The following is a 24,378-nucleotide window of genomic DNA, read 5'->3' as shown; positions in this document are numbered from 1 at the left end:
CACATCAAGTCCCAATCACTCATCAAGCTTGTGCTCACTGACCTACATTGGCTCCTGGCCCAGCAATGCCTCGATTTTAAAATTCTCATTCTTGCGTACAAATCCATACATGGTCTTCCTTGTAATCTCCTCCAGGTCCCTGAGAACTCTGTGCTTCTACAATTCTGACCTCTTGCGCATCTTTGATTTTCTTTGCCCCACCAATGGCAGTTGTGCCTTCAGCCATCTAGGCCCTAAACTTTGGAATTCCCTCCCTAAAACTCTCCACCTCTCTTTCATCCTTTAAGACATTCCTTAAACCTACTTCATTGACCAAGCTTTTGGTCACCTGTCCCAATATTTATTTATGTGGCTCTGTTTCAAATTTTGGCTGATAATGCTCCTGTGAAGCACCATGGGACATTTTATTAAGTCATTTAAGGCACAGAAGGAGGCCATTCGGCCCATTGAGTCCATGCCAGCTCTCCAAGGAGCAATTCAGTCAGTCCCACTCCCCCGCTCGACCCTGTAGCCCTGCAAGTTTATTTCCTTCAAGTGCCCATCCAATTTCCTTTTGAAATTGTTGATTGTCTCCGCTTTCACCACCCTTGTGGGCAGCGAGTTCCAGGTCATTACACCTGTTGCTTAAAAATGTTCTTCTTCACATTCCCCCTGCATCTCTTGCCCAAAACCTTCAACCTGTGTCACCTTGTCCTTGTACCATTAGTTAATAGGAACAGTCTTTTCTTGTCTGACTTATCTATGCCTTTTACTACAGTAAAGGCATTATATAAATGCAAGTTGTTGTTTCTTAACTTTATGTGAATTACATTGTAATATTAAGGTTGGCGTAACTCAAGAAAAATCTTGGACTCTACAATGGGAAAAGCAAAAGATATTGATTATGTAGAGGCTTAAATCTCAACAATAAACCAAGTTTGTTCTATGGTATATATTTTTTGTCACTCCATTCCTCATAAAAGGAGAATGCAGTTACAGTATCCTGGTGCTTATGGTACTGGCCAAGCAACCCAGAGGTTGTGAGTTTAGATCCCACCACAGCCAGTAGTGAAGTATATCGGTGGTGGATTAGCACCAGAAAAGATATCAGTATGGTAACAAAGGGGTGGGCAATGAATGGTGGCACCCACAAAGTTGTGTGCATGGATAAATACATTAGGGGACAAACTTGGAGGAGTTACTGAGCCTGACAGTGCAAGAGAACTGAACCAACTTAAGTGGGAAAAAGCCAATTAGACCCTGTGTGCTTCAGTGGCTGTGTCACTTTGAATATGTGTGTGACTTTCAGCTCCTTCGCACTAACACGCAGCAACTCCTCCAAGCCAGTTCCCTCAATAACTTTATCACTCAGCATCACCAAACAAAAAAAACCAAACAAAGCAGCAGAGAGAAATCCAAATAAGCAAAGAACCAGAGAATCCTAACACTATCCTTGTTTTAAAGCTCCCTACTTTACTTTGCTTGTCTGTCATGCTGACAGTGGGACTTTGGAATTTTTTTTTTGCAAAGCACTTAGCAAAACAATTCTGTAATAATCCAGCAACTGGGTAATGAATCATCTTTGACTTCTAGTGGCTGGGACTGTGGAGTTTTGTGTGGGGAATTACTATCTGCCTATGAGAATGAATGTTTGGATTTGCTGCAAATACCTCTTTGCGTGTTGATTGCTGAACACTATTGCAAACAGCGCTTAATCATTTAGAAACTCTCGACTGCACTGTGACAAATATGTGTATGTAATACAAATTTATGCTGAAAGTTGGCCGTCAGGTTTTTAGCTGCAGTTTTTGCTTCCTTCACATCTCCTTCTGAAGGTCAGCAATGATGGGTTAGGGTGTAAATCTCCTGTCCTTTCCTTTTCTGTGAAAATGTTGCAGTCCTTCACAGCATGGGGGGAGATAGGACTGGGGGTTAATGGTTTTAATATTTTAAACTGTTTTGTAAGCTAAGAATTCCTTGCTTCTTTGTTCCTTCCTCACCCCCCACCCCAAATCCTCCATAACACTGGAATGTTGAGGCCTATTCTAGCTTTCCTGGGATCAGTAAGCCCAGGGCAGACAAAGGATATGAACCATTGGTATGTCAGCTTGGCTCGGTTGGTCACGCTCAATGTAAGTCATTGGATGTGAAGCACTTTGGCACGTCCTGAAGGTGTGATAAAGTGCTATATAAATGCAAGTTCTTTCTTTCAAAACTTTGATGAAGCTGCTTATTGCCGTAGGTTTCAAGCATACGAACATACAAAATAGGAATATTAGGCCTCTCGAGCCTGCTCCGCCATTTTGTAAGATCATGGTTGATCTGTTTGTGGACTCAATTCCACTTTCCTGCCTACCCCCGATACCCTTTGACTCCCTCGTTTGCCAAGAATCTGTCCACCTCTGCCTTAAAAACATTCAATTACGCTGCCTGCAGTGCTGTCTGGGGAAGAGAGTTCACAGACTCACAACCCTCTGAAAGAAAAAGTTTCTCCTCATCTCTGTCCTAAGTGGCTTCCCCCTTATTTTGAAATTGTGTACCCTAGTTCTAGACTCCCCAACCAGGGGAAACATCTTAACTGCATCTACCCTGTCTATCCCTTTAAGTATTTTGTAAGTTTCAAGGAGATCACCTCTCATTCTTCGAAACACTAGAGAATACAGGCCCAGTTTCCCCAATCTCTCTTCATTGGATAGTCCCGCCATCCCGGGAACAAGTCTGGTGAACCTTCATTGCACTCCCTCTCTGGCAATAATATCCTTCCTAAGATAAGGGGACCAAAACTGCACACAGTACTCCAGGTGCGATCTAACCAAGGTTCTATACAATTGAAGCAAGACTTCACTACTACTGTATTCAAATCCTCTTGCGATAAAGGCTAACATACCATTAGCCTTCCTAATTGCTTGCTGCAGCTGCATGTTAGCTTTCAGTAACCTATTGACGAGGACACCCAAGTCCCTTTGTACATCTACACTTTCTAATCTCTTACCATTTAAGAAATACTCTGCACATCTATTCCTCCTACCAAAATGTATAACTTCATATTTTTCCACATTATATTCCATCTGCCACATTCTTGCCCACTGACTAAGTCTGTCCAAATCTCCTTGAAGCCACTTTTCATCTTCCTCACAACACCCATTTTCACTTAGTTTTGTGTCATCTGCAAACTTGAAAATATTACATTTGGTCCCCACATCCGAATCATTGATAGATATTGTGAACAGCTGGGGCCCAAGTACTGATCCTTGCGGTATCCCACCAGTCACAGCCTGCCAATGCGAGAATGACCCGTTTATTCCTACTCTCTGTTTTCTGCCTGTTAACCAATCCTTAATTCATGCCAGTATATTACCTCCTATCCCATGTGCTTTAATTTTGCTAACCAACCTCGTGTGGGGGATTTTATCAAAAGCCTTCTGAAAATCCAAGTATACTATGTCTACTGACTCCCCTTTATGAATTCTGTTAGTAACAACCTCAAAAAACTCCAACAGGTTCATCAAACATGATTTCCCATTCATAAATCCATGCTGACGATGCCCAATCAGATCATTATTATCCAAGTGTCCATTTATCACATCCTTTAGAATAGATTCTATCATTTCCCTCCTACTGACGTAAGGCTAACAGGTCTGTAGTTCCCTGTTTTCTCTCTCCTTCCCTTCTTAAATAGTGGGGTGACATTTGCTACCTTCCAAACTGCAAGAACTGTTCCAGAATCTATAGAATTTTGGAAGATGATCACCTGTGCATCCATTATCTCCATAGCTACCTCTTTCAACACTCTGGGATGTAGAATATCAGATCCTGGGGACTTATCAACTTTCAGCCCCATTAATTTCTCCAGTACAACCTTCTTACTAATACTAATTTCATTCAATTCCTCATTCTCCCTAGTCCCTTGGATCTCTAATTCTGGGAGATTTCTTGTATCTTCCTTAGTGAAGACAGACACAAAGTAATCATTTAGCTTCTCTGCCATTTCTCTACTCCCCATTATAAATTCTCCTGACTCTGCCTGTAATGGACCCACATTTGTCTTAGCCAAACTCTTCCTTTTTATGTACCTATAGAAGTCCATTACAGTCCATTTTTATGTTTTTTTGCTAGTTTACATTCATATTCTATTCTCCCTTTATCAGTTTCTTGGTCCTCCTTTGCTGTATTCTAAAATCCTCATAATCCTCAGGTATACTACTATTTCTGGCAACTTAATAGGCCTTTTCTTTTAATCTTATACAATCCTTAACTTCCTTTGTTAGCCACAGTTGACTGCCTTTACTTTTGGGGTTTTTGTGCCTTGAAGGAATGTATAGTTGCTGTAAACTATGTAATAATTCTTTGAAGACTATCCATTGTCTGTGCACTGTCATACCTTTTCTTGTATTTTCCCAATCCACATCAGCCTATTTTTCCCTTATACCTTCATAATTTCCTTTATTCAAATTTAACAACACCCTGGCTTCAGATTGAACAACCTCAATTTCAAACATAATGTAAAATTCTATCATATTATGGTCACATCCCAGGAATCAGTCAAGTGAACCTTCTCTGAATTGCTTCCAATGCAATTATATCCTTTCTTAAGTAATGAGAGCAAAACTGTACACAATACTCTAGATGTGGTCTCACCAATGCCCTGTACAACTGTAGCAAAACATCTCTACTTTTATATTCCACCCCCCTTGCAATAAACGGCAACATTGCATTTGCCTTCTTAATCACTTGCTGTACCCGCAAACTAACTTTTTGTGTTTCGTGTACTGGGACACCCAGATCCCTCTGCATCTCAGAGTTCTGCAATCTCTCTCCATTTAAATTATATGTTGCTTTTCTAATCTTTAGACCAAAGTGGACAAGTTCATACTTTCCCACATTATACTCCATCTGTCAAATCTTGCCCACTCACTTAACCTAGCTGTATCCCTTTCCAGACTCCTTACTCTTCTACCTATCTTTCTGTCACAAGCAAATTTAGCAACCATACATTCTGTCCCTTCATCCAAGTCATTGATATAGATTGTAAATAGTTGAGACCCCAGCACTCCACTAGTTACAGCTTGCCAACCCGAAAACGACCCATTTATGCCTACTCTCTGTTTCCTGTTAGTTAACCAATCTCCTATCCATGTCAATATGTTACCCGCTATACCATGGGCTGTTATTTTGTTTAGTAACCTTTGATGTAGAACCTTGTCAAATGCCTTCTGGAAATCCAAGTATACCACAGGTTTCTCTTTATCTGCGTTGCCTGTTACTTCCTCAAAGAACTCTAATAGATTAGTCAAACATGATTTCCCTTTCACAAAACCATGATGATTCTGCCTGATTGCATTGAGATTTTCTAAATGACCTGCTATAACCTCTTTAATAATTGATTCCATAGTTTTCCCTACGATTGATGTTGAGCTAACTGGCCTGTAGTTTCCTGCTTTCTGTCTTCCACTTTTCTTGAATAGTGGAGTTACATTTTCTGTTTTCCAATCTGATGGGACCTTTCCAGAATCTAGCGAATTCTGGAAAATTAAAATCAATGCATCCACTATCTCAGCAGCCATTTCTTTTAAGACCTTAGGATGAAGTCCATCAGGACCTGTCAGCTTTTAGTCCTAATAATTTTTCTCAGTACCCTTTCCCTGGTAATGGTAATTGTTTTAAGTTCCTCCCTCCCCTTCAACAGTTCATCACGAGCTGAATTCAATCAGGCAGCACCGTAGCTGGCCAGAGCATCCCTGTGTTAGGAAGAGCAAAGTCTGCTGTACCCCAGTCACATGCCTGGACCCCAACCTTAGAAGAATAACCCTGCTACACCAGTTTGACATTTCCTTTTCCCAGACCTTACCACCGTTGAGAGCTCCCTGAGGGACATTGCCAATTTAGTACCACATTACGAGCAGTATATTGGTTGAGAATCTGAAACTCTTAACTGCCTTAGAATTGTCTGAGAGAAGGGACATTCATCCTGTCAATCAGCTAGATTCATCTAAGCTGGATTCAGATGGACAGTGACGTAAAATAAGCACAAAGGGTGCTGACTATCTAGTTAGGAGATAGGTTATCTAGGTAGGAAGGGGCTGTTTTGGAGCATAAACACTGGCGTGGACCAGTTGAGCCGAATGACCTGTTTCCATGGTGTACAATCTATGAATGCAATCTCGTATAAAGTTGGCTCAGGTTCCTGCTCCTCACCTCCCTGCTGGAAATGTGGGTGGATGACTGCCAGGAGAGGACAGGATCATGTTTAGCTGTGATGTTTTCCACACTCAGGTAGCCTTTCAAAGCTCACACATGCAAATGGCCACTGGATGAGCAAATAAGTGGCCTGATACAAAGTAGAGAAAATGAATGTTTAAATAAGCTTGTTTTATTTCTACCAGAGTGAGGGAAGGGGGAAAAAACTGTCAAAATTCAACATTCCCCAAACTGATGGCGCAATGTGTTAGCACTCTGCCCTTCAGGCTCAAACTAATGGGAAGAGAATGTGCTCCTGCAGCCTGTGGGAGTTTGACATGAAATGACTGGATGGCCACACCCAGTTCCTCACCAGCCAAGGACCACACAGATACTTATTTGATAATCCCATGAAGCGGAAACCATGAGAATGGCTGGAAATGTTACACTGGTTAGGTTAGGGATACTTTCCTAAGACTGAGGTTACATATGTAATTAAGGCAGTACATTGGGAACATTATCATGCATCTATCCTTTGCTGTGTCCAACCTGGGAATTCTCAATGCTAACATTGCTTTCAAAAAGTGGAAAAATTTCCCATTCCCTTGCATTGCCCTTGACTTTAAAGGAATTAAGTCAAGCATACCATTTAAAAGCTCAATAAATGGGCTGGAGCTTTACTATTCAAATTTGAGAAGTGATAGAGTCATAGAAAACAACCATTCGATCCATTGCACCAGTATCAGTACGAGCACTTCAATTAAAGCTATCTACTGTAATTCCATTTCCCTTTCCCTCTGCCCTTTTATATTCTTTTTAAATGCTTATCCAGTTCCCCTTTAAATAATGTTACAGTCTCTACCTCAACAGCCCCTTGTGTTAGAGCATTCCATGTTCTAATAACCATCTGTGTGGGGGGAAAAAACATTCTTTTCTTTCCTCTTCATTCTTCTGAAATTCTGGAGTGGATTCCTCTCTTATAATTCCCTCTTGGCCGTCTGTTTTCTTGCATGCGCTCTGTGTCCTGTTCAATGGACACAAGGGTATTCTGTCATGTACAAAAGGTTGAGAATGGGAGAAAGTATTTGAATGCAGCTGCCATTAATGGCTCAGTTTCGAAGTGCACTGACCAGTGTGTCGCTAAGCTACATAGACCAGAAAGGTTTGATACCCAGTCTGTATCTCAACCAGAATGACAAAAGGCTAATACAATTTAACTTAGTGTACTGGGCTAGGGAGAGAAAAATTAACCTGACTTCCTGCTCCGGATGAATATTCAGTGACCCTAGGTCTCAGATGAGAGAATAGGATTGGGCTTCTCTTTGTCCCCCTAAAAGGTTGAATAACCTGTTGACACTCACTGTCCAAGAATGGCCACTTTGGGCAAGGAGGGTAACCCATGCTTGTGGAACTGTATGCTAGTATGGATCAAGGAGGGGAGGAAGTTGGACCTTCTAATCAGACTGCATCTGTGACTTTGACTGTGCTGTATGGTTGGATCAGAGTATTTGGATCAACAACAAATCACTTCAAACAGTAATAAGAATATAACCTATTTCACTCTGCCCAATGGATTGGTGAACGCTGGATGATCCCTTTCTAGTTCCAGGCCCACTAACCAAACCTCAATCCAAGCTAATACATTACCCCCTAGAGAGACTGGACATCCTGGTGAGGAATAGAGGTGAAGAGGGACCGTACGTCCTGATGAGGGACGGAGGTGTAGAGGGCCTGTACGTTCAGAGTCTAAACGGGACGAATTAGAGCCGGAAAACTAAATCAACAGGATTTGGCAGTCGTATGTTAGCTTGGATTGAGGATTGGTTAACGGACAGAAAACAGAGTAGGAATAAACAGGTCATTTCAATTGGGGTGGGGGGGGGGGTGGTTGTCATGAGGGCCAGTGCTTGGGTCTCAGCTATTTACATTCCATATCAATGACTTTGATGAGGGGGCAGAGTGTAAATATCCAAATTTGCTGATGATACAAAGCTAGGTGGGAAAGTAAGCCTTGTGGAGGGCACAAAGAGGCTGCAAAGGGATGTGGACAGGCTAAGTGATTGGCAAAATGGTGGTAGATGGAATACAACATGGAGAAATGTGAAATTATCACTTTGGTAGGAAGAATAGAACAGCAGAATATTTTTTAAAAGGTGAGCACCTAGTGAATGTTGGTATTCGGAGGAATTTGGGTGTACTTGTGCACAAACCACAGAAAATTAATAGGCGGGTACAGCAAACAATTAGGAAGACAAATGTTATGTTAGTCTTTATTGCAAGGGGGTTGGGATATAAGAATAAGGAAGTTTTGCTGCAATTATATAGGGCTTTGTTGAGGCAACACCTGGAGTACTGTGTATAGTTTTGGTTGCCTCACCCGAGGAAGAATATATTTACCTTAGATGGGTTGCAACAAAGGTTCACTAGATTGATTCCTAGGATGAGAGGGTTGTCCTTTAAGGAGAGATTGAGTAGAATGTGCCTATATTTCTGGTGTTTAGAAGAATGAGAGGTGATCTCATTGAAATGTATAGAATTCTCAGAGACTTGACAGGGTAAATACTGACAATCTAGAAATAGGGGCCATTGTCTCAGGATGAGGAGAAAGTTGCTTCACTCAGAGGGTTGCAAATCTTTGGAATTCTGTACCCATTGAGTATAGTCAAGACTGAAATTGATAGATTTTTGGACACTAAGGGAATGAAGGCATAGGACAGAAATGTGGATTTGATGTCAAAAATCATCCAAGATCTTATGAACAGTGGAGCAGACTCGAGGGGCCATATGGCTTACCCCTGCTCCTATTTCTTATGTTCTTATGTAGGTCTATTTAGCATCTGTCTGGCTTTGGCTAGGATTCCAAAGCAGACATTTTACTTCAATTGTTGCAAATGTTTGGAGTAGGGAGGGTTTTGTTGGCTGCCTGTAAACTGCAGTCTTTCCCAGAGGAGACCTTGCTCTCGTCCACACCTGCTCAATCAGCTGTGGCTGTTTACTGCACGGAACAGATGGGGGTTCTTATGGGTCCTCTCACCTGTGAAGTTTTAGGGAAGTAAGTTGATGGGAATGTGATCCCTATGCATTCCGGTCTCTCTGAAGGAGGGTATTCGTTTTATCTCCCTGGATCCTTTTTCAGGAATACCTCTGAGAATCAGGCCGGTGTTATTTACAGGCCGACTCTTATGATTGTACACAAACATCCTGCATATGTTAAAAGACACACAAACAGCTGCTGGCTGCATTTATTACTGGAGTTGCTTTGGAAACCACCAATGCTTTTGTTGTGCACAGGGGCAGGGTGGCACAATATGTTCCAGTACTACTTTTTCACCTCTGGGTATCAGACCTAAAGTCAACCAGGCAGACCAGGTGGAGTGAAGCATAACCGGTGAAGTGCATTCATTTTTGGTAAATAGCCGATCTGGATAGATCCACAAGGGAATAAAAAATTAAAGAGGCTGATTTGATCCAATGGTTTTGGGACTGTTTGTAGGTCTCAGCATTACCATGTGCAGATAGTGAATGCTGGGAGGGCAGTAATGGCGCCTATGAATACTTCAAGAGTCAGTTCAAAAAATTTGGCGGTGCAAAGTCCTCCTCACTCATATAACAATCTTGGCACTGACTTGCTCCTCACTATTGGATAGCCAACACTCACTGTCTAGGCTCTGGTACGAAGAATGGCCAGTTTAAATGAGACGGTAGTGGGCTGCTGGCACCTGTGGAACTCTACGCCAGGAAGAGCCAGTGCCTTCAGGAGAGGAGATGGGGTGATAATGGGAGGGAGAGGTATGATCTGTTGAATGCTTGTCTCGCTTGATTGCAGGTGGGAGGAAGTTTTCTCAGAGTTTCAGTTCATTGCTTTAAACTTGTTGCAATTTACGATAGTTTATCATTTTGTGCTCATCAAGATGAGGGGCTGGGATTGGAACACTTTACATTTCGGCAGTGTCAACAGCAAAGACTCCAAGACTATGTATAGCGCTGTTAGATGCAGTGTCAAGCTCCCTTTATAACAATATGGACATATGATACTGTTGGGCATGTATAGTACTTTAATGGTCATATGTTATGTAATGGGGGATATGGTACTATAGTGGGGCATATGGTTCTGTGGGGGATATGATTCTATAGTGTGGAGATTATGATGTTGTACTCGGTGAATGATTCTGTGGAAGGTATGGTTCAATAATTGGTATGGTTCTCTGGAGATTGCTGTTTGCGTGGGCCTTATGGTTCTCTGGGAGGATATGATTATGTGGAGGATATTGTTCTATAGTGGGGGGTATGGTTCTGTGGGAGGGTATGATTATGTGGAGGCTATTCTATAGTGGGGGGTATGGTTCTGTGGGAGGGTATGATTATGTGGAGGCTATTGTTCTATAGTGGGGGGTATGGTTCTGTGGGAGGGTATGATTATGTGGAGGCTATTCTATAGTGGGGGGTATGGTTCTGTGGGAGGGTATGATTATGTGGAGGCTATTGTTCTAAAGTGGGGGGTATGGTTCTGTGGGAGGGTATGATTATGTGGAGGCTATTGTTCTATAGTGGGGGGTATGGTTCTGTGGGAGGGTATGATTATGTGGAGGCTATTCTATAGTGGGGGGTATGGTTCTGTGGGAGGGTATGATTATGTGGACGCTATTCTATAGTGGGGGGTATGGTTCTGTGGGAGGGTATGATTATGTGGAGGCTATTCTATAGTGGGGGGTATGGTTCTGTGGGAGGGTATGATTATGTGGAGGCTATTGTTCTATAGTGGGGGGTATGGTTCTGTGGGAGGGTATGATTATGTGGAGGCTATTGTTCTGTATTGGGGGGATGGTTTTGTGAAAGGTACGCTTCTCAGGAGAATACTCTTCTGAAGTGGGGGAATATAGTAGTTGCTAATTGACAACATAAAGCTGTGGTTGAAACCTTTTCCCTTCATTTCAGGGACAGTGGAGAAATGACCTGTTTAATGGGCAAGGCTCCCTGATTCATTGCAGCGGAGTCACTTATGATGGAATGTGGATCAATGGTCGTCCCGCCGGTGCGTACCCTTCAGACTGCATTACCAGTTCCATGTGTCGCACTGATAACACAGACATTGATTAACAATTGTCCTGTCTGTGTTGTTTTAGTGATGAAGGGTAGTAAGAAGTTTAGATCTGGATGACAATTTAAAGGGCAAGCGCTCTTTGTGTGATTTAAAAAAAAAATGAATATTGCTGCTTGGAACAAGACAGCCCTGCTTTTTCCCCATTTTATGTTTCTGCACAAAAATTATTTTGTAAGCTCTCCAAACTGCTGTAATTTATGGTTTGCTAATGTTGAAACTCCCTCTTCTTTTGTTAAGGTATATTTCCCCTTGATAGGCCTTTTCTTTATTATTTGTCCTCAGCGTGGATACACTGGCAAGGCCACATTATTTTTTTAAATTTAGAGATACAGCACTGAAACAGGCCCTTCAGCCCACCGAGTCTGTGCCAACCATCAACCACCCATTTATACTAATCCTACACTAATTCCACCTGTCCCTATATTCCCCTACCACCTACCTATACTAGGGGCAATTTATAATGGCCAATTTACCTATCAACCTGCAAGTCTTTGGCTGTGGGAGGAAACCGGAGTACCCTGCGAAAACCCACGCAGACACAGGGAGAACTTGCAAACTCCACACAGGCAGTCCCCAGAATTGAACCTGGGTCGCTGGAGCTGTGAGGCTGCGGTGCTAACCACTGCGCCACTGTGCCGCCCATCATTGACCATCATTGTTGGTTGAATTGAACTGATTGGCTTGCCAGGCTTTTTCAGAGGACATTAAGAGTCACTCATGTGGTGTAGGACTGGAGTCACGCGTTGAGGTGACAGGTTCCCTTCCCTAATATTAGTAACAAATTAGCAGATTGATTGGATTCGTAAGTTGCCATGGTGAGATTTGAACTCAGGACCTCTGGTTTTCTAGTGCAGTAGCATAACCAGTATATTACTGTCTTAGGTTGCACGTGCACAACTGCTCGTCCATCATCAGTCTCTGAATTGGCGAGCAAGTGTTTGTGCGAAACATTCTCCGGGATGATTCCGCTTAATTCTTTGTATTAGGGAGGGGAAAATCATTCAGAGTTCAGCTGGAGGTCCAATGTATGGACAATGGTTGAAAACACAATCAAACTTATCTGTGATGCATTCGGTGTTAGAATAGCTAGCCAGTATTTACTGTCAATTATTATATGTGAATTATGGTTACCCAGAAGGTTCCTATGGAACTATACCCCAGCAAGAGTCAGTGCTTTAAGGGGGATAAGGGGGAAATATGTCACTAAAGAGAGTAAAAATTGGGTTTGTGTTGCCCAGGCTAGTTGAATGCAGGAAACCTATAGCCAGGAAAGAGTGGAGACTTTTAATCCATTAATATGGGCTGGATTTAAACTATCCATGCCTCTGTAACCTCTACACTAAACTATCCCAATTCGTTCCTGGCCAGCATCCTACATTCGACCCTCTATAAATTTGAGATCATCCAAAACTCTGCTGCCATTGTCCTAACTCTCACCCATCGCCTCTGGGCTTATTGACCTACATTGGCTCTTGGTTAAGAAAAGCCTTGGTTTCAAAATTTTTGTCCTTATTTTCAAACCCATCCATGGCCTTGCCCCTCCCTATCTCTGTAATTTCCTCCAGCCCTTTCATTCTCCAAGGCATCTGGACTCTTTCAATTCTGGCCTCTTCATTCTTGATTTTAATCGTTCCACTGTTGACGGCCACACTTTCAGCTGCCATGCCCTAAGCACTTGAATTCCTTCCCTGAACCTTTCTGCCTCTCTTTCTTCCCTTAAGATGCCACTTAAAACCTAACTCTTTGACCAAGCTGGAAGGACCAGCTAACTGGACAAGTCATGCAAATACTGTGGCAACAAGAGCAGGTCAGAGACTGGGTATTCTACACCAAGTAACTCGCCTCCTGACTTCCCAAAAATTTTCAGTTAAAATCCTAGAACTTCTTCCATAACAGCACTGTGGATGTACCTACACCACCTGGACTGCAGCGGTTCAAGAAGGTGGCTCACCAGCACCTCCTTGAGGGCAATTAGGAATGGGCAATAAATGCTGGCCTTTCCAGTAACGCCCACATCCCATGAGTGAATAAACAAAAAGCTTTTGGTCACCTGCCCTAATATCTCCTTATGTGGCCCAATGTAGGTTTTGTTTTATAACTCTCCTGTAAAGTGCCTTGGAACGTTTTACAACATTAAAGGTGCTATATTTTCTCCTTATCTCCCTTAAGGCACTGACTCTTGCTGGGGTACAGTTCCACAGGAACCTTCTGGGTAACCATAATTTACGTATAAGTTGTTGTTGTAGCGCCCTTCAAGATATTAATGCACTGAATCATGCAGTTCCTCAGACTAGATGAACTGAATTCCATTGCCCTATTCATGCCACCTGGGGAAAGATTTTTTATCTATAATGAACCTTAGGATAAGACTAAGCATTTCCTCTGATGTTAGACTCTGGTGTTTCTTCTCTAAATATCTCCCTTGTGTCTCAATGACCAGAACTGTTCACAGTACTTAAGGTGTGGTCTAACTCGATCACTGCACTGTTTGAACATGAATTCCTGTGGCTTGTACACTTTCTTTCTGATTTTATGGTTCAGCATTCTTTTGGTTTTGTTGATTGCTGCTCTGCAGTGATTGATCACATGGAGCATTGAGTTCATTAATACTCCCAGATCTTTCAACTTCATCCTTCGCTCTTTGGCACCCATTTTTCTTCATATGTGCAGTACATTTGTCCACAATGAATGAAAAATTCAGAAAGAAATATAACACTTTATTCCTAAAAGAATTAATTCATTAGTCTGTGGCTGGAGAGACTGTTACAATTTTGTCAACACGTAACCCTCAACCTAATATCTGGACATTCCACCTCTAGTACCACACATTACACATCAGATGTTACTTTGAAAACAAAGTCTAATGTTGCTTGTCTTACAATGTGTGACTAACAACATCTTATAAATAATGGAATCTGTCTCTTTTTGGGAAAAGCTGAAGCCACTAAACTGGTGATCCTCGGTGAGGAAATACGGGAGGTGGTGCAGGGGTCTCCTTTTACAATTGAAGTTCAACTCCAAAACAATGAAGGAGAACTTATAGAAGGTAAGGGTTGTCCATTATCATAATTACAGGGTGCCCAGACAGCACAAGCAAACACCACTCAAGATTTGCTGCTGCTCCAGTAGCTTAGTCATACAGGCTTGGAAGGCCTTGGCTTTGATCTCTGGTCAGCATACCCAGTTGGTTAATCGCAGTTGGAGCACTGGTTGTACTGCTGCGTTTAACCTCAGTGCTGCTGATCACTTTGCAGTGACCCCAGTCAGAAAGGGCATATGTGCAAATTTAGGTTTGGATGTGAAGCATCTCAACTCTCCCATCCCTTTCCCTGCTCCATGCCCCTGCCAACACCACCCCCAGTTCCATAGACTGCAACACTTGCTTCCTGAGTTCACACATGAGGAATTGCCACTTGGGTGAGGAACCATACCTCAGCAGGGTGAGCACCCTGAGGACACAAGACAAGAAATAGCTCTGGCCAGAGATGACTACTCAGGGTAAGGTGAAGTGGGAAACATGTGGTCTAGAAAGGGTGGGATTTCTCAACACAAATTAATAACCGGCCTCAGAAATAGAGCATCTATTATTATTTTGTAAACTAATACCAATGTTGCAATGGTTTTGTATTCCTTTAAGGCTGTGATCGATCTTTAATAGCTTGCAGCAAAATGTTTAAACCTATAAAGTAACGTTTTTTGGGCTGGGAGGTGTGAATAAAGTAGCCGCTTTGTCCCATTATTTTAGATTGTGCATCGCTAGATGTCATCCACGACAGCCTGCAGCAGATGACCCATATTTCACAAATTTTAAATGCACAAAGAGTACCTGAAAGACTAAGACTCCCATTTAATTTATTTCACAGACAGCAAATGCTTGCTAAGGGCTAGGACCTGTCAGTAGCAACTCTGATTTCCCACTAGCAAAACTGATCCAAACCAAAACCAAACTGACAAGCTGGCCGGCAACAAAAAGACTAATTTTTGGGAGGAACAAACAGTTAGGCTATGTGAGCATTTCCTACAAATGCTCACAATTTTGTCAGCACTGGAAGGATTTGATGCTGATCTGATTTTGTATTACTGCACCTAATGTCTTATTTACAATATGCAGAGTGGTGTAAATGCAGACTGATCATGCCCATTTTCTATTAATCTGGTGAACTGGGGGAACTAATACCCTGACACACTCATTCAGAGTAAATAGACATGGCTTCTTCTGCTGTTAGTTCCGTGCCAGGCAGTGAGCCAAGCTATACAAACCCGAGCACCTGATCTAGACAGCAAGCCAGTTACTCCTGTTGGAAAGGGCATGTATGCAGATGTCAAATAAGGACAGGATCAAGTCCAGCTATGATGACCCCCATGGTGGAATGCCCTGCCAGCAGCAATGTCAAGGATCATGTAAGGAAAAATAGTTACCTGGTGAGGTACTACAGTAATATAAAAGCAAAATACTGCGGATGCTGGAAATCTGAAACAAAAACAAGAAATGCTGGATTCACTCAGCAGGTCTGGCAGCATCTGTGGAAAGAGAAGCAGAGTTAACGTTTTGGGTCAGTGACCCTTCTTCGGAACTGACAAATATTAGAAAAGTCACAGATTATAAACAAGTGAGGTGGGGGTTGGGCAAGAGATAACAAAGGAGAAGGTGCAGATTGGACCAGGCCACATAGCTGACCAAAAGGTCACGGAGCAAAGGCAAACAATATGTTAATAGTGTGTTGAAAGACAAAGCATGAGTACAGATTAGGTGTGAATATACTGAATATTGAACATCAGCAAGTGCAAACCTGAAGAAAAACAACCTGAAAAAAACAGTGGGTAAGCAAACTGAACAAACTAAGATGAAATGAAATAAATGCAAAAAAAGATTGTAAAAAATGTAAAAAGGAATGCAAAAAAAAAAGGAAGAAAAAATAACTAAAAATGACTAAAAATGAAAGTAAAGTGGGGGGCTGTCATGCTCTGAAATTATTGAACTCAATGTTCAGTCCGGCAGGCTGTAGTGTGCCTAATCGGTAGATGAGATGCTGTTCCTCGAGCTTGCGTTGATGTTCACTGGAACACTGCAGCAATCCCAGGACAGAGATGTGAGCATGAGAGCAGGGGGGAGTGTTGAAATGGCAAGCAACCGGAAGCTCAGGGTCCTGCTTGCGGACTGAGCGGAGATGTTCCGCAAAGCGGTCACCCAGTCTGCGCTTGGTCTCCCCAATGTAGAGGAGACCACACTGTGAGCAGCGAATACAGTATACTACATTGAAAGAAGTACAAGTAAATCGCTGCTTCACCTGAAAGGAGTGTTTGGGGCCTGGGATAGTGAGGAGAGAGGAGGTAAATGGGCAGGTATTACACCTCCTGCGATTGCAAGGGAAGGTGCCCTGGGACGGGGACGAGGTGGTGGGGGTAATGGAGGAGTGGACCAGGGTGTCGCGGAGGGAACGATCCCTTCGGAATGCTGACGGGAAGGGAGGGGAAGATGCGACTGGTAGTGGCATCACGCTGGAGGTGGCGAAAATGGCGGAGGATGATCCTTTGGATATGGAGGCTGGTGGGATGAAAAGTGAGGACAAGGGGAACCCTGTCACGGTTCTGGGAGGGAGGGGAAGGGGTGAGGGTAGAGGTGCGGGGAATGGGTCGGACACAGTTGAGGGCCCTGTCAACCACAGTGGGGGGAAATCCTCGGTTGAGGAAAAAGGAGGTCATATCAGAAGCACCGTCATGGAAGGTAGCATCATCAGAGCAGATGTGTCGGAGACGGAGAAACTGGGAGAATGGAATGGAGTCCTTACAGGAGGTAGGGTGTGAAGAAGTGTAGTCGAGGTAGCTGTGGGAGTCAGTGGGCTTATAATGGATATTGGTAGACAACCTATCCCCAGAGATGGAGACAGAGAAGTCGAAGAAGGGAAGGGAAGTGTCAGAGATGGACTACAGAGAGGTACTACAGTATATGTCAGAAGGGAAAAGGGAAGAAAGTTGAAGGAGCAAATATAAAGCATTTTTGGAGTTGGACTGCAGAAACCAATGAAGCTATTTCAATGCGCTGACCCAAAGCCAACAGATTAGAGCAGACATATTTGGACTGGAGCTGCGATATTGTGAGGCCTGAGAAACGGATAGCCAGATAAGGGACAAAGCGTAGCAAAGAAATAAGAATAAAATAAAAAGTAGACTCCAAAATTAAAGAGAGAGAGAGCGTGAGAAAGAACCAGGAATAGCAGGAACCTGAGACAGTAAAACAAAGAATAATTTGGTGAATAATAGAAAAGGATAAAGAGAAAGAGAGAGAAATCAAAAAGAAGGAAAGTAAAAGATGATGCAAAATACAAAACATAGGAAGAAAAGGTGAAGAAAAGCTTTTTAAAATTGCAGAGCAGGCATTTATGGGACTGTCAGAGGCAGGCTGCTATAGGCTGGTGCTTGTTCAGCTTTATTATAGAGATGAGACAATAAACGAGGCCTGCAGAGACAACCCTTACTACAGACTGGCACTTGTCCAGCTTTTTAGAGATAGAGCTTGCAAATGGGGCGTGTAGAGACAGATCTCCCTGTGGACCAATGATAGTCTGCTTTGTTTATAGAGAAAGTAGGATCCAAAGAGGTAGGCTCACTGGAGTTCTGCTCGTTCAACTTGTAATAATATAAACTAATGCTTCTCGCTTCTCCAATGTTTCTGCCCAGTGTGAAGGTACGCCACATAAACCAGGACAAACACAATGTAATGAAGCTGTGCTAGGGAGTGGCGTCTCCAAAGATATTCCCCACATGCTGAAGTTAGTTAAGCTATGTCGGATGGGATGATAAGCTTTCCCCAAGGCATGGAGAAACAGAGGAAGTGAATTTATGTGCTGTTTCCATTGTTGACTTGATTGGCTACAGCAGGCTAAACTCTTTTTTTTCTAAATAAGAAGAATTGATGACACTCATTATTTGGCACTGGTGCCAAGTGTAAATTGTTCCCATTCCTTTAAATTTAACTTACTTATCATCTTTCGCCACTGTCTTCCTTAGACCCATCAGATCCTGCACTGTGTAATGAGCATACTTTAGAGAATTGAGTGTTATTAGCATTTGACCTTTCGGGTGGGATTTGCACCAGCTCTAAATCATTTAGAAATGACATAGACCTGAAGATTAAAATTGGCCCCATAGTCAGGGCAGCAGTGGAAGCAGTAAATTGGCATCAGTGTCCCTGGGGCAGGGGGTGGGGTGGGGGAGAGTGGGTGGAGGCCAGGGAAGTAATCAGCCAGGGCTGTCTTACCTGATTGCTGTCAAATGCTGGAAATTGTGCTGTGTGGGTATTCAGTGAGAACAGGACTTGGCTTACCCCTGTGTTCAGATAGTCTGTGGTGACTCACTATCGAGCCTCACAGAAAGGGGTGGCTATGTGGGTGAGATCCAAGATGTTGGCGATGAGGCAGTAGCCCAGCAAGATTCAGTAACTTCAGGAAAAGGAGAGGAGAAAATTAGGTGCAAAGAATCGAATTTAACAAATCCTTTTTGATTTTCTTTTATGTCTATGCTACAACATTGCTTGCCTCCAGGTGCTGGGCATCAATCCAGCTTCAATGATATGTGTTAACAGCTTTGAGTCAGGTTGGGTAGCTTGGGCAGAACGTTTTTGTAGCATTCAGTTGGGTAACCAGGAGAGTTACTCAATAGTGCAGTAAAATCGCCCTCCAGTGATCTTCTTTTGCCAAAATGTTTGGAAGTGGATCGAGCTGTATTCCCCTCACAGCTATCTTTGGGAAGAAGTGAGGCAGCCAGATTCTCTCATGTTTCCTTTTGGCAGGCACAGCTCTCTGATGTTATAGCATTCACTGTGGAAGTTATAAATGCCTGGTTAATCTGCTCATAGTCAGGTGATCGACCCATCTGTTGCCCATATAATAGCAGTAATAACTCGAGACTATTGTTGTGACAACAGATACCTGGAAACATTCTACTGATGGCTTCAAACTGAAAAATCCACAAGAATCTTGCTAATGCACAGATGTTAGATTCCAGCTGTGCAAAAGAATTTATTGCTTTCTTGTTGCTATGTCAACAAAAATATATGTAAAACTATTGGATTTCTTTTTATTGTCAGGTTAATAAATATATCACACTTGTATTTTCAATTCTTTTTGTTGGGGCTCCCCACCCACTTCCCCCCCCTCCCCGCCAATGATTTGCTGAGTAAGTGCACCATACAGTGTGGTACTGAGCCCTACAGATCAGGAAGGTCCCATGCTCAATCATAGATCAGCTGAGTTAGCTGATATCAGTTGGAAACAGTGGCAGGGGCAGTAGTTGCAACTGGTCCCTGCGGTCCTAATCTAGGGAGGTGAAAAGCAGTTGGAATTCCCACTCTTGGCCCCTGCTGGGAAGTTCATGCATGTTTGCATGTTGGGCTGGGGACAGGATCGGTCCCAGCTGTGACGCCGCCCCCACAACTGACCAGCACATCAACACTCTTTGTCATGAAAATAAGAACATAAGGTATAGGAGCAGGATTAGGCCACAATTCAGTATGATCATGGCTGATAATCTATTTCAACTCCACCTTCCCACACTGTGCCCATATCTCTGATTCCCAAAAATCTATCAATCTCTGTCTTGAATATACTTAACAACTGAGCATTCACAGTCCTCTGGGGTAGAAAATTCCAAGGATTCACAACCCTTTAGGTGAAGAAATTTCTCCTCATCTCAATAATAAATGACCGACCCCTCCTGCTGAGACTGTGACCCCTAGTTCTACACCCCCCAGCCAGGGGAAATATCCAGCATTCATCCTAAGCCCCTTAAGAATTTTAGATGTTTCAATCAGATTACCTCTCATTCTTCTGAACTCCAGAGAATATCGGCCGAGTCTAATCTCCCATAGGACAATCCCCTCATTCTAGGAGTCAGTATAGTAAATCTATGTTGTACTCCCTTCAAGATAAAATAACCATTTGGACAAGGTACCCCAGAAAGAGTCAGCACTCTCGGGAGGGAGTGGAATTAATAAATAATAAAACTCTTGTATCGGATATATTTAACCCCTTGAGCTAATGCCCTGAGAAAGGGTAAATTAAGAATGCATTTCCCAGTAGATGTTGGAACATGTTAGACAGCTGGTCACTGTGCCAGGAAGTGGGCTGTATAATACAAAAAGAGATTTGGGCAAAATATCATTTTTGTTTCTTTAAATTCAAAAATTAAAAAAATGTGGCTCACTGTGTGTGATCTGTTTTGGAATACAGACGTTGCCTCCTAGAAGGTTTTGAATGGCCATACAATACTCCCGAGCCTGTAATGTGATTCAGATGTTTGGATGACCTCATAAACCAGGAGTGTCCAGAACTTTTGTCTTTGTGGCCACTTAGTGTGTAGCATGGAGCCATATGGGCCATGTATCAGGTTTAAATCCATGTCCCCCACTAATTCCAAAATATCTCAAGTTGCTGATACTAACAGAACCTGTTTTTCTCATCTAGACTTTATCTGGCAATGAGACAACAGCCCTATTCAAACAGGACAAAAAATATAATAGCAATTAAAGCCAAGTTGCCAGGGCACCCCAACATGGTTATAAACAGTGAGCTGAGGCCTCTTTAGTCAGTCACTGGTTTGTATATAGAAGAGGGACTGAAGTGGAAGACAGAACTTTTAATGGTGATGTGCTTTTGTCTCCTTTTAGCTGAAAATGGACGAGTGTTGCAGATCTGGGCAGGAGTCAAGCACGTTAAGCTCTCCCCAAATGTCAGCAGCACCGTCCTAGAGCTGGAGGATCTGGAAGAATCACTTGTTGAAACACCACTGTAAGTGTTCTGGGTGATGCTATAATGCAGGCATGCCTCACTCAAACTCTGATGTTGTGTTTATCACCTGATTTTCCCTCCTGTCTTGTAGATACCAGTTCTCATTGAGGTAGAATTCAAAGTTGCTACCTATCGTATATGAACCTGGATAGTATGTGTTGACATGCTGTTCAACTGTTCAGTACCTCACAACTGAACCTGATCTAGACCCTCATTCAACAAGTGCGTACTCGGACACTTATACACCTGTATGCTCTTTCCAGCAGAAGTCGCTAAATAGTGTTCAACAGCCTTGGCTACTTCCTTTCCTCCCTTTGCCCAGGGTTTGAGACCAATTGTACAGGTGCCCTGGTTGGGATTAATTAACACAGCACATACTAGGACTTGGGTATGGCTTGGTACCAGTCAGTGCATTTACCCAGCAAGCCATTAGGAGAAGTACATGGTTTTTGATGCAATATGTTTTTGACTCTTTCCCTATTAGAGAAGCCATATAAAATGCTCCTGTATAGCACATTGCAGTTGAGATTCCTCTGTGTGCTACTTTTTAGTGGGGTCTATTTTGACCTTTGGCTGACCGGCCAGTGGAGAGTGCTGATCGACTGTTCGTCCTGATGGCGAAGAGACCCACGATTTTGAGGCTCCTGCTTCCATTTGAATTTGTCAGGCAAGTTGCATTGGGATGTCTGGCTGAGGCTAATAGGAAATAGGAGGTGAGAAATTGGGCTTAGTAGTACCCGTTGTTTTTGCGTTATGTGTGACGTTTGCAGACCAAAAAGGCGTCTGATGCGTGTGCACACACTTCTGCCATGAATCGTGACAGACACTATATTGAAGAAGGCATTGGTGCATATGCAGCTGACCTTCAGGGAGGTATGCAAAGCAGGCAGATCATGATGTTAAGTCATGCTGATTTGACGCCAATGGTGCCACTTTTGAGCTCATCGCTCCTGCCAACACCCTTTCTTAGTCTCACACAGCTGAGCACGGGTTAAGCAGCAGGAAGGACCCCCCCCACCCCCCCCCCCCCCCCCCACCACCACTATTTAAAAGGGTTATCAAATACTTTCAGGTTAGTTGCTGGTTGATTTCTTCTGTCTGTTACTATGATACTACAAGTGTTTGGTGCTTTCCATAGTTGTTTCAAGTTGTAAAAGTCTACAGGACATGGTATGGTATGACTTTTTGCTAACTCTAAGGCTTCTGCACAAACCAGTTGCTGCCAACATGGGTTCACTAGTGGGCCGTCCCCTTGGAATAGAGCATGACCAGGAAAATGAGTAGAGGTCACTTACAGCAGGTCAAGCTGTCAACAGAAGGAGGAGGAGGAAAAGGAGCAAGAGGAACAGGAAGGGAGGCAGCTACCTAGACAGGATGTACGTGAAGAACTATTTTGAGTGAGATACCAATAAACGCAACTGCAATTCCCCATTCACCAACAGTCCCACAACTTCGCTTCCCTTTGTCACTGACCATCACATTGTCATCTTGGCAACAGTGCTAGAATAGAAGTCACCACAAAATAAACATTCCAAACCAAATTTATAAATGAAATCATGCCATATTGCAAGCAAGCATAAACTAAAAACCTTTTTGCATTCCCTCAGTTGTTATCTTCCTGCCTTTGCCTGAGCTAGTGCTCCTACAAAGTGCTACCCCAGTGGATGTAACATGGCTGGTGGAAGGCTGCTGAATTTCTGTGGAGGAAACTGCAGGTGGCCTTGGAGGAGAACCTGGAGGCGTTCTGGGCCTAGAAGGCCCAGCTTCAGACTGCACCATTTTGTCATGGGCAGCAACAATTTGGGTGGGCTGGTTGACAGGTAACAATGAGGGCACTTGTGGAGTGGCTGGGAAGAGGACAGGAATGATGTCATTCTGAGAAAGGACAGTGTTTCATACTCCATGGAGCACTCCCTGGGATGGCCTCAGCAATCCTAGTAATCTGTTGGAAGACAGATCGCTGGACTGCTGTGACACCCTGCAAGTCTCTTTGAACATTGATATCCACAGCCATGATGGCAGCGGTCCAAGTTTGCAAGGCAGCAAGCTGACCTTGTGTGACCGATCTGAGCTTCCACTGTGGCACTCAGACTTCTGGTGGTAGCTACTTGTGCAGCAATGGAAGCTAAGACATCTGCCCTCGGAAGCTACATTATGATTGGGTCTACAAGCATGCTAATGGAGTTGGCCGCGACCTCCATGCTGGAAAGGATAGACTCCAAGCTCTGCACAAAGCCCTGAGCCAAATTGATGCCGGACTCCTCTATGTTCCTTCTCATTGAATGCAGGTTTTCTGGCAGGCTTCCCAATGCATCAAGCATTTCATTTTACGTACCCATGAGCCCTACTTCTGTAACTTGCCCCATTGATGTCCTCATCTGTGTCCTCTGTAGCAGAACTCATGTGCGACCTTACCCTCTGACAAGCTCGCACCTGTACTATACTTGCCCGTGCCCTGGCTGCAGGCCACTCATGCCCGATGTCTCACCACTTGCAGATCCCACCTCTATGCTATCATCTAAATTACGTATAGTGTCAGCATGTGAGCTGGCAGCTGCGAGTGTGACATTGAGTGACAGTGTGTCTTTGTCATCACTGTCTTCTTGCTGTTCCTCCACTGCCTGGTCAGGTTGCATTTCTTAGGTGTCTGAAAGGAGAAAGGCACACAAGGGTAAGGTTGTAGTGAGGGAAGGGGGCAAGGTAATAGGTGCATGCTTACACCATTTTCAGCTTGTAATTCAGAAGAGATTGTGGGATGAGGAGGAAGTGGGATGTAAGAAGGAGAATTAGGTATGAGTCACAGAGCTATTTACAGCACAGAAGGGGGCCATTCGGTTCATCAAGTCCATACCATCATCTTCACATTCGCACCACATAAGTGTCAGGCAATGATCATCTCCAATAGGAGAGAATCCACCCATTTCCCCTTAATGTTCAACGGCATTACCATCGCTGAATTCTCCATCATCAACATCCTGGAGGTTATCATTGACAAGAAACTGAACTGGATCAGTCATATAAATACTGTGGCTACTACAGCAGGTCAGAGGCTGGGAATCCTGTGGTGAGTAACTCATCTCCTGACTCCCCGAAGCCTGTCCACCATCTACAAAGCACAACTCAGGACTATGATAGAATACTGTCCACTTATCTGGATGAGTGCGGCTCCAACAACACTCCGGAAGCTCGACACCATCTAGGACAAAACAGCCTGCTTGATTGGCACCTCATCCACCACCTTAAACATTCACTCCCTCCACCACCGGCACACAGTGGCTGCAGTGTGTACCATCTACAACATGCACTGCAAGAACCCACCAAGGCTCTTTCAACATC

The 24,378-nt window shown here is 43.4% G+C and overlaps 1 protein-coding gene across 7 annotated transcripts in view; it reads left to right on the top strand.

Moving 5' to 3' along the window:
- LOC137352084 (MORN repeat-containing protein 1-like) overlaps positions 1–24,378 on the top strand; it is a 171,695-nt gene that overhangs the window by 16,985 nt on the left and 130,332 nt on the right. For 6 of the 7 annotated variants that reach the window (XR_010969634.1, XR_010969633.1, XM_068017164.1 and 3 more), the window contains exons 7-9: positions 11,092–11,188; positions 14,193–14,303; positions 20,922–21,042. Coding sequence is in view for 5 of the 7 variants with exons in the window: in XM_068017164.1 (XP_067873265.1) it covers positions 11,092–11,188; positions 14,193–14,303; positions 20,922–21,042 (329 nt within the window). In the remaining 2 variants the exon portion in view is untranslated. The remainder of the gene's footprint in view (positions 1–11,091; positions 11,189–14,192; positions 14,304–20,921; positions 21,043–24,378) is intronic. The other variant, XM_068017165.1, reaches the window with a different exon arrangement.

Source organism: Heterodontus francisci, chromosome 37, assembly GCF_036365525.1.
Source record: "Heterodontus francisci isolate sHetFra1 chromosome 37, sHetFra1.hap1, whole genome shotgun sequence".
In the NCBI taxonomy this organism is placed as follows: Eukaryota; Metazoa; Chordata; class Chondrichthyes; order Heterodontiformes; family Heterodontidae; genus Heterodontus; species Heterodontus francisci.
Note: the sequence above shows the minus strand (reverse complement) of the source record. Positions and strands in the feature narration are given on the sequence as shown.